The 11,138-nt window shown below is 50.0% G+C and overlaps 1 protein-coding gene across 1 annotated transcript; it reads right to left on the bottom strand.

Moving 5' to 3' along the window:
* Nucleotides 1-9,711: 9,711 nt before the first annotated feature.
* Nucleotides 9,712-10,791, bottom strand: CCR3 (C-C motif chemokine receptor 3). Its single transcript, XM_062200141.1, has one exon. It carries the CDS (start codon nt 10,789-10,791, stop codon nt 9,712-9,714), a length of 1,080 nt encoding a protein of 359 aa, XP_062056125.1.
* Nucleotides 10,792-11,138: the final 347 nt, after the last annotated feature.

Below are 11,138 nucleotides of genomic sequence, written 5' to 3'. Positions count from 1 at the left end.
TTGGCGGTGGGTGGGATACCATGGCTACATAAGGCCTTCAGGAGATGTGTGGATAACTGGTGTTAGCAGAGACTTAATGAGCAAGGGGAAGCAGTCAGTCCCAGAGTATTTAGTCCACCAAGGGTAAATCCACTTCCCTTCTTTTGATGCAAATAAGTTGACACAGCCTGGGCGCAACCGGAAGCTAACTGGTCTGCTGGAAGCCTGGAGCCACACTGGGGGTTCAGGTTGATTGCTGTTGGAGGAAAATTAGAATATGGCCGTAACAGAAACCAACACAGCCTCAACGAGAGGAGGTGCACGCTTGGTCTCCCTCTCTGATGTTGATGTTGTTCCTGAGCCCGTGGCAAAACACCTGACGGTCACAGGCAGGGCAACCCAGCACGCTGTGTTTTCAGAGTCTCTTCCCACACAGGGCGCCTTTTGGTGAGCATTTATATACGATATCATTATTTTTAGGCCAGGGGGCTCATTCCAAGAGGTCTGTTGATGTGCTACTCCCAGTCCTCTTGACAACAAGTTTCAACTTTTTCCCCTTCTGTCTCCCTGGCCATCCAACCACATCATAAGCATTTTCTAGAAATATGTGTAGATTCTTGAACCTTGGTGTTCTTTTCTTTCTGGCCAAGTGGACATTATGATAAACCCATGGAATTCAGCCACCTGGGGGAATCTTCTCCACCATCCTTTTGGGCTAAACCTGAGAGTGCCCATGACTGACTCAACATACCTCAGCTGGTAGAAGCAAAGTGCAGGGGCCAATGTCATGGCGCACCAGGTTAATCCTCTGCCTGTGGTGCCGGCATCCCATATGGGCACTGGTTCTAGTCCTGGTTGCTCCTCTTCCAGTCCAGCTCTCTGCTGTGGCCTGGGAAAGTGGTGAAGGATGGTCCGGGTGCTTGAGCCCCTGCACCTACGTGGGACAATAGGGAGAAGCACCTGGCTCCTGGCTCCTGGCTTTAGATTGGCGCAGTTCCATCGGCCATTTAGGGAGTGAACCAATGGAAGGAAGACCTTTCTCTCTGTCTCTCACTCTCACTGTCTGTAATTCTGCCAGTCAAATAAATAAGTTAAAATCTTAAAAAAAAAAAAAAAAAGTGCAGAGCCCTCTGCCTGTGAGCCAGGCCTGGGTGTCCCCACCCTGAGTCAGAGAATCATAGCAAAGTTCTTGTGAGGTTAGAGGCCCCAGCCAAAGGAGGAGGGTGGAAGGTTGTTGGGTTTAGGGGTGGTATAGAAATCAATAACCTGCTCCTGGTGGCTTCAGAACCCCTAGGGATTAGACTCATATGTACCACTTCCTCCCGGTAAGGTGGTGTTATTGGGTCTCTCAACTTTATGGTAAAAGTAGGTCAGATTAAGATGGCTCATAATATACTACTTGAGTGTCATGGAAGCCTGGCGTCCCATAGTCCATCTCCCCTGGAGTCCAGCAACAAGCCAGGAATTCTTCCACGCTGAGGGGGGCATGGCCTTACTCCACTATCCTAGAATCTTCTACCACGGTCTGCTCAGTGCTGGCTGGAGGCCCCTACCTGGTGCCCTGATATGATCTGGGCGTTGCCAGCAGTGTTCCATTTGGTAAATCAGAAAGTGTAAGTGATGGAGCCACTAGATTACACTGTTGGTTGCTTTTAGAATCTTCTTTCTCTGGAGCCCCAGAGTGGAAACTCTAGGGGTTTCCTGGTAAGTGGGTGGGCCAAACAAACACACTGTGTTCTATTCCAGTGTATCCAGAAGACCCCACAGATACTGAAATTCCTTTATTGGTGGGGCATTAGGTGTACATGGCTGTTTAAAGATCTTTGTACACATTCTTTATACCTCCTCCCATAGCCTAATTATTCTCTCCTAGAGTATGGACTGGAGGAGGTGATGCTATATCACTAATGAGGCCTGAGTGTAAGAGAACACAGCTTCCCCCTGACACCCTCGACTTGTCCTTGCAATCAGATACCGTGTTAGGAGGAAGCCCAGGCCTCATGGGGGCGCTGTGGCCAGCAGTTCCTGTTAGACTCTAAGCCTGCAGGAGTGAATGAGTCCTTAGTCTCTGAGTCTTCTGTCCAGGTCCCTGGACACGATGGAGTGGACTGTCTGCATTCCTGAGATGGAAACAATAAATGAGCACTACTGTTTGAACCCAGTGAGTCAGGAGGGAATTTGCTATGCATCCGTAGATAACCAGCACAGTGCGGAACTTGACCTTCGCTTGACATTGCCCTAGTCACTGGCCCCCACAATCTTCTCCAAGTGGGATTCTTCATCTCTCCAGGTTCACCTGCCACTTCCTGTCAGCCCTATGTTGTATCAGGACATGTAGGCTTTTGTATTTCTGCTCTCTAGGTCAACAGTGTGGATCAACACATGTCTCACTGGTTGGTAAGCTCTTGAGGTCTTTGCAGATTAAAATGAAGCACATCACCTACAAGTAGCATAACCCAAGGCAAGACAACAAAATATACTCTGCCGACAGCTGGAAACACACTGCTGTGTCAGGTGTCCTCTCTGTACCAAAAGCAAGAAAAATCTTTTTTCCTGATCAGAGATCAACAAACTGCAGGCCCTCGGGTACCTATTTTTGTAAGTGGTTTTACTGGGGCACACTCACATCCGTTCTTTGACATACTATTGACTGGCTGCTTTCTTGCTACATCTGTAATCTTGAATAAATGTCACAAAGACCACCTAGCTTGAAAGTCTAAAATGTTTACTATCCAGCCCTTTAAGAAGAAGTCTGCCAATCGCTCTTCTTGATCCAAGTCCACATGCCAAATACTGGGATGGTAATGCTTGGCCTTAGGTAGGGAACCAGACACAGAAGAGCACGCACAGTTGAAATCGTCAGTTGATTTAGTTGGGGTTCCACTGCTCTTCCCCAAGACCCATCAGTTGTTGATGCTGTTTTGTTCATTTCTTACCAGCCACACTGGAGAATTGGGAGGAGGTGTGATAAGAATCAAAACACCTGCTTCTTTCTTATCTGTGATGAGATGCTAATACCTGTCAACCATCTCGTTTGTGATCATCTGCTTTGGCCTTCAGTGGCTTCCACTTGGGCCTTGCTCTTACAGTAAGTGTTTTCCGCTGTCGATAAGCCAGTGTGGCAACCTCACCCTTGGCTGAGTGCACTCATTCCAACCCTGCACTGGGGCTGATGCAAAAATCACGAGGTGGGTTCAGGGCCACATTCAGTCTATGATATAAGGTCACAACCAGACTCCACGTCCTGGCCCTCGTGAGTCCCTACGCTGAGGCTGACCACGATGATACCTTGGTCTTTTGGAATTACTGCTACTTACAACTGGCATCCGGTGATAATTTTAAAAGTTTGGGTATTTCCCCCCCCCGCCCAGTGCCTGTTAGTCCAGCAAAATTTGAAGCGGGACAGTTTGGGCAAGGCAAAGGGGCACATTCGCTGTCTTGCAGTGTTGTAGAGCGCTTCTTCAAACGTGTGTGGTCGGGCCCTGGTTTTATGAAATGACTCACATCTGAGAGTTTGGAGAGAGGCCACGTTCTCTCAATGCCACTCAAGACAAATCTAGTTTCTGTGGCAGTCCCGGGTCTGAAGGGGCACAAGGTGAGAGAAACTGTGTGCTCAGTAAACATGACCACCTAGGGCTCAAGGGAGGACCAGCATCTTGACAAGGTAGGATGAGGACCAAGTCTGTCCATCCACGCTCACTAGCCCTGGGCAGGGAATTTGCTGTTCTGAGTGCAGACTGCAGGATATGGATCAGGCCATCTTTGGGAGTATGGGGGACTCTGTGGGTTCAAAGGTCCCCGTATTGGGGCAAGTGTTGTGGTCAGTGGGCTAAGCTGCCCTTGCAATGTGGGCTCCCTTATCAGAGCAACAGTCTGAGTGTCTGATGCTTTGCTTCTGATCCAGTGCCCTGCTCATGCGCCTGGGAAGGCAGCAGAGGATGGGCCAAGTGCTTATGCCCCTGCCACCCACGTGGGAGATCCAGATGGAGTGCCGAGCTCCTGGCTCCAGCCTTGTCCAGCCCTTGCTGCTGCAGCCATTTGGGAAGTGAACTAGTGGATGGAAGCTCTCTCTGTCCACCCCGCTCTTACTCTGCCTTTCAGATAACTATTTTTTTACAGGTCTCCCATATGCATTAACAAGTCTAGTCTGTTTCTACCCCCCAAGCAGCAGTAGGCTGAGTGAGGGTGTGCCTCACAGGTGCAGGTCCCCTTTTCTTTTTTGTCCTTTATGTTGACGCCTGTTTGCAGCATGCCCGTCACATTGGGTGGGCCCTCTGGAATAAAATTGGAATGATGCTTTAAGGGAAGGGTAGCAGAATTTGCAGGCCTTGAGCTATAAACAGCTTCACCAAAGCCCACAGCACAAGGAGCTAGGAATTAGCAACAAAGTGAACCTGTGTTTCCTATGTTCTGTCCTGTGTCACAGTATTACCCAATTCCTGGGGATGCCAATGGCGTGCCCTAGAATTTTGCAGCATAGTTGTGTAAGATCAAATTGAGGCATTCCTGAGTTTCTCTCTTTGATGGAAATCCCGCCCCCTCCCCTCCCGGCAGCATGTAGGCACACTGCCGCCTTCAGCGTGCACAGGGCTAGCTGCTACTTTGGTGTTGTCTAGCGCCCCCTGGTGTCCATTCCTCCCACTGCAGCTGTAATGGCAGTTGGTGTTGGCAAGACAGGAAGGGCTTGGGACAGAGCTGACCAACACCTCACCCGGGAGCGGAAAGATTCTTGTCCCTGCTGGAAACTTGGAGGCTTCCTTCAGTCCAGTAAAGTCTAGATCTCAAGAAGAAGTCTTTCTTCTGATGGGTGCCGGGCAGCGGCCAGCGCATTAGCTCTTGCTCCGTTAGGAAAGGTTAGCCTTGACATAGGCAAAATCAAGGAAGTAGGATTTTTAAAGACACTTTAGGCATTTTTATATCCAAGTCCATACACACTCATATCCATACCTATTCTTATAGCTCTATGTATCCTTAATATCGTTGCTTTCTTTTTTAAAAGATTTGTTAAAACTAGAAGCCAGGAACCCCATCCTGGCCTCCTACATGGGTGGCCGGGATCCAAGTAGCTGGGCCATCATCTGCTGCCTTCCCAGGTGCATTAGCAGGAAGTTGGAGAGAAAGCACAGTAGCCAGGACTCAAAGCAGGCGCTCTGATATGGTACGCGTGTGGCCAAAGTGGCAGCTTAATCTATCGCACCACAACACCAGCCCTAATACAACTTCCTTTCTTTCTACTATTTCTCCACCAGGGTCTGTATCTGTAATACCTGTGTAAGTGCTACATGCCAGTCCTGCAAATTCATGGATTGGAAGCTGAGCGGCCAGTAAGGGATGCCCTCATCTCAGGGCTGCAGTGGACTTTTGAGCCACTGTTTGCTTCCAACAAACTGATCCATCTGCCTGAAATCCACACTCACTTCCACCCTCTGCTAAATGAAAAAAAAAGTTCACAGATCCAATTCAAATAGATAGCAAATGCTTGGCCAGTCTCCACCGGGTATGCCCAGCTGGCTTCCAACATCCAGCATCTGCATCTCCCTGTCCAAGGAGCTCCCCCACGGCTGGGAAGGCCTGTCTGCCTGAGCCAGGGGAGCTGGAGGTGCTGGAACTCCCCCCGGGAGCCCTCAGCAGTGCTGACGGGAGTGGCGTGTAAGCACCTCACCCCCTTATCCCTTGAATGGAATCACTGGGAAAAAAGTGTGTGCCACAGCAGCTTTCACTCCGCGCAGCCCTGATGCAGCTGGTTTGATAACCTACCCTGTGTTAGCATCTCCACCTCTCTGTTTTGATTTGTTGGCGTTTCCTGGGCTTTCCAAATAAACTCTCTGCTCTCCAAGTCTGCACCTGGGGGCCCCCACCTCAGCAGATGCCACCATCTCCGGGTCCCTTTCTTCCACGAGTCTACCCTACCGCCTGCAGCAGGGTCTTGTGGGGCACCAGTCTTGTATCTTACGGTCGATTGGGTCATTTGAGTCTCTTCTGATGTACAGAGAATGAGTTTTCTAGGAACAGGTCTTACTCATTTTTGCGTTAATCTCACCACTCTTTTCCTGACTTTGTTGCATAGAGTTTAAGTCATGTGTTTGTTATCTACCGGAAGCTTCTTGTTCGGGTAGGAGAGCAGCGAAGAGGCTCATCTGAAGGGACCAGTGCTAGCCACAGGTGGCTACTTAAATTAAAACCCAAAGCGATTTAGATTGAGGTAAGCTTTCAAAATTCAGTTCCCCAGTTACACAAGGCACGTTGCAAGTGCTCAGTAGCTGCACGTGTCTCGTGGTGACCACAGTGGACACCGCAGACACAGAATGTTCTGTCACTGAGAATCGTTCTATTGAAGGGGGCAAATTAGAACAAGCACAATTCCTGCTTTGGTTGGGCATGGGAAGTTTTGTGTGAGTCTCAAAGCTTCTAAATGCTTCCATGGATAAGGGGGGGGGGTCTGTCCATGGACCTGAACCCTACACTTGTGGTTACCTAAGAGCAGGTGTTACTCCATAAAGCAAGAGAGAACTATGATGTATAGCTTTTAAATGATTGCTTTATTTACATTTTAGCTGAACCACAAAAACAGAGAAGTATTTCCAAGTTTCCCAGCCAAATTGAAGTTGCTATTGCATGGCTTAGAGTGCTTTGAGTTCATATCTTGTGTTGCCCATGTAGAGTTTTCAGGTGGACACGATGGTCTGAAAGTCAAGGCTACGGATCAGAGGCTGAGGACGATGGGGTGGACGGCCAAGGGCACGCACACCCTTCTCTGAGTGTTTGATTGGAAGTGAAGAACACGTGCTAGTCTTAATGTGGGAATTCTTCTCATATGGGTTGGATCGAAGCACTGGCAATTCCATCCTAAGACCTGACGTTGAGCTCTGGCAGAGGGGAAACGGTGTGATGGTGAGCTCCCGAGGGCAGGGTCCATGGCGTGTCCACTGTGGCTGCCTCCGCTGAGAACATCGTAGGGGCTCAGCAGTTGAATGAATGAGCAAAAACCACCAGACGAATGAACAAGGGATGATGGGAAATGCCCCAGACCCCCCAGCCGAGGGGAGGTCATGCCGTGAGATTGTCCCTCACTCCTCTTCTGCTTGCCTTTTACAATCCCTTTTGGAGATTCTGAGCCTCCAGATCCTGATGTTTTAGCAGTATCAGAATCCACTGGGGCTACCAGATGGCTTAGAGATGCTTGAATCCAACCTCTTCATTACATGGGCGAAGAAAGGGCCAAATGCTTTGTGGCAGCTTGCAGAGTTCATTCATGGCAAGACGCCTCCATGTCCTGGTGGCTGGTGGGATGCATGCCTATGTCGCATGTCAGAAGGAACCTTGCCCTTCAGACAGAGATCTCTTTCTAACGTTTTCTTTAAGTTTCCAATCAATAACAAAATCCCAAGGGCACAACAGGTCATTTGCCTTCCCCGGTTCTACCACCCACGTCCCTTCCTACAACCCTTCCTGCTGTCCTTTAGGAGATGGGCTGGATATCTAAGTCCAAAGAAAAGTGTGCATGAGTGTGTGTGTGTTGGTTTCCAACATATGACGCGCTCCACATTGCCATTGGATGTGTATGATCAGCCACACATCAGCCCAGCACTTCGATACTTCCTACTTGCTGTCTCCTGATCTAATTCTCCTGGGGTCCTTTGATCTTTCCACTGATCTTTTCTGGCCTCCACGCAGGCTTGCACCCCCTACCTTACTTCTCTGCCTGGTTCCGTGGCCTCCACTCCATGCTGAGTGTGTCCCCGGATCTGTCTTCCTAATACGCCATGACGTTTGTGTCACTCCCTTGCTTTTTCAAAGTCTTCAACAGCTCCCCTTGCCTTCCCAACAGAGCCAAAGAGCCTTCGCCAGAGCTGGGTGCCCCATCCCTACCTGTTGGCCCTGCCCACACTCCACAAGTGTGTGTGCCTCGATCCTTTGGACTGAGCATCCCCAAGGCTTCAGGTGACTTTTCCCAAATCCTCTCTTTTGTAAATGCTGCCCCTCCTTCACATACCTGCTCACAAGCCACTTCCGCCAGGAAGTCTTTCTCCCTTGGGTTCCAGCTGGAAATGGTTTTGCCTTCCTGACACAGGCATGGCGTTGAACGTTTACCTCTTTGCGCTGAAGCTATCTGCGTCTCTTCTAGCCTAACAGCTCCATGGGGGCGGGCATTGTGTGTGTCTTAGGAGTTTTGCATCCTTCACTTAACCTCAAACAGTGTCTGTGTGTCCTGTCTGCTGTTGGCTGAATGGCTGGCAGGGCTCGCATCACACTTTCACGCGTGATGTACTGAGTGGCAGGAGTTCAGTAGAAGCTTAGAGGAGGCTGAACACAAGGAGCAGGAGAAGGGGGGAGCACCTGGGCTAGTGTTACAGTCTCAGGGATGTGTTTAGATCAGAAGCTGCATCTTTTTCTGCTAAGGGTGAAGCTCACACCCTTTCTGTCTCCCACAGCTTCTGGTGCAGGGATTAGACACATGCTGTCAAGAAAAGCTCCGCGGAGGGGCTGGCCCTGTGGCATAACAGGTTAAGATGCCGCCTGCAGTGCTGGCATCCCATATGGGCACTGGTTCGAGTCCCAGCTGCTCCTTTTCTGATCCGGCGCCCTACTAATGTGCCTGGGAAAGCAGTGGAAGATGGCCCAAGTCTTTGGGCCCCCTGCACCCATGTGGGAGACCCGGATGAAGCTCCTGACTCCTGGCCTCAGATCAGCCCAGCTCTGGCCGTTGTGGACATTTGGGGAGTGAACCAGAGGACAGAAGAGCTATCTCTGTAACTCTGCCTTTCAAATAAACAAAATAGATCTTTAAAAAGAAAAAAGGAAAGCTCCACTGAACCAAATGATGAGCAGGAAGTTCCCGTTGGTTTTGCGTGGACTGGCATCACTTATAAGCTGCCTAGGGTGGTGAGTGTCCTTAGAGTCTAGACCGAGCAGGCCTTTGGCATTTTTCTCTCTGACCTTGTGAAATCCTTCATTTTAAGGGGAACTCTGTGCTCGCCAGAAGCCTTTCAGCCAGAGCAGTTTTTCCAACTGTGGTCCTAGGATGACAAGTGGCCTTGGTGTCACCTGGGACCCTACTAGTTTTGCAAATTTCTGGGTCTCATTTCAGATCCGCTGAGTCAGAGACTGGGATGGGGCCCGGCCACCTGTGTCTCCTGTACCCTCCAGATGCTTTTGATGGCACGTTTGAGGGCCGCTGAACCAGAGCTGTGGGGTTCTCGTGGGCCCAACACTTCCCCTTCCCATTCCGTGGGGACTTGTGTACCAGGGATTCTGACCTCCTGTGCCATGGGGCGCTGGAGTGGCAGTGGGCACCTGTCAGAGGGCTTTGCGTCACAGCAAATCCATCGACAATTAAGACTATTTAAAATGGGTGTGGCATGCTGCTGTGTTGCTTGAGCATATTTACTCACATCCTCCCCCAAAAAGGATGCTGGCTGAAGTTGAGATGTAAAATATAAAAAGCTTTAGCTGTTTATAGCTGCAAACAATAACTAACGTGCAGGTGCATTAAAATGCGTGCAACTCTTCAGAGAATCAAGCAAAGCTCTGCTTTCCAAGGTTGCCATTGGTAATGACTTTGGGTGCACGTGTGTACTGACCCCATGGGGTCTGTGTGTGCATTGTTACAACTTCAAGAGCCTCAGTCACACCCAAGCTTCCAAGGATTGGTCTAGGGCTCAGCGTGGTGGATGTCTCGTGTTTGCTTCACCCGTCCGGCTCGTCTTCTTTAGGCAATTTTCTGCATCTGATCTAAAACACCACAGAGAGCTCTGGGTCCCCTGAGGACGGGGAGATGGAACTGGCTCTTTCCAGTTTCTCGCTAGGAAGGAACGGGATGTATTTGCCCAGGTAGATGGCCACGTGCCGGTGGAAAAAGTGGTGCAGGTACTTCTGGAATTTCTCGCCTACGAAGGCATAGATGATGGGGTTGACACAGCAGTGGGTGTGGGTGATCACCTCTGTCACCTGCCTGGCCAGATCCAACTGCTTGCTGCTCTCACAGCTGCTCTCCAGGAAGATCGCTTGAAAAGCAGAAAGAAAAAGAACCAGGTTGTAGGGTGCCCAGAAAATGAAAAAGACCACCATGATGACAAAAATGAGCCGGATGGCCTTGTACTTTGTTTTGTTGGGGCACCTGAGCAGCGTTTTAATGATTCCGGAGTAGCAGATGGTCATGATGAGCAGAGGCAGAGCGAGGCCCAGGATATTCATCCTCAGGGCGTGGAAACGCTTCCAGCCGTCTTCCTCATCCTCTGGGTACACGGGGCTGCACACAGCCTCCTCGGGCTCCCTTTGGAACTCATGGAAGATAAACTCGGGGAGGGCCGCCAGCCCTGCAAGGGCCCAGGTGATGATGCTGGTGATAATGCCAAAGGTGACTGTCCGGGCTCGAAGGGCAAACACGGCGTGGACGATGGCCAGGTACCTGTCCATCGTCAGCAGGATGATGAAGAAGATCTCGCTGTACATGCCCAGGGCATACAGTCCCGAGAGGAGCTTGCACATGTGGCTGTCAAACACCCACTCATTCCACCTAACGTAGTGAATCCAGAATGGAAGAGTGAAGAGAAAGAGCAAGTCCGAAATCGCCAAGTTGAACAGGTAGATGTTGGTCATAATTCTGAGCCTCTTGTATTTCGTGAGGATCACCACCACCATGATGTTGCCCAAGAGGCCAACGATGAACACCAGGGAATAGAGTGGAGGCAGGAACTTGGCCCCTAGATCTTTGATCCTGACTTTTTCACATGGCAGTGCCAAGTAATAGTCGTAGGTTGTGGTCCCCAAGCCTTGGACCACAGTCTTGAACCCATCCATTGGCGTATCCATCTCACTTGTCCTGTGATGGCAGAAAAAAAACAAAGCAAAACAAACCTGAGCTAAGCATAATCACCTTTGGTGATCACACCAGCTACTTGGTCACTTACCCGACAAGGATGTGATAAGCAGTCTGTGCGTTTGGGAGGTCCTTTGGCATAGACTTCAAAAGGCGTATTGGAAAATGCTTGTGAGGAAGGAGCTAAAGTGTTCAGAGCCAGCATGACCCACACCGGGGGAGACACAGAACTGTGGGGTGCAAGCCAAGATGGGGACACTGACTTCTGCAAGCATTTGAAGGAACAGATACAAAACAAGAAGAAACAGGCAGGAGAATGAAAAGAATAACATGATAATAG

This window comes from Lepus europaeus, chromosome 9, assembly GCF_033115175.1.
Source record: "Lepus europaeus isolate LE1 chromosome 9, mLepTim1.pri, whole genome shotgun sequence".
Classification (NCBI taxonomy): Eukaryota; Metazoa; Chordata; class Mammalia; order Lagomorpha; family Leporidae; genus Lepus; species Lepus europaeus.
The sequence above is the reverse complement of the archived record's forward strand: the minus strand, read 5'-3'. Positions and strand labels throughout refer to the sequence as shown.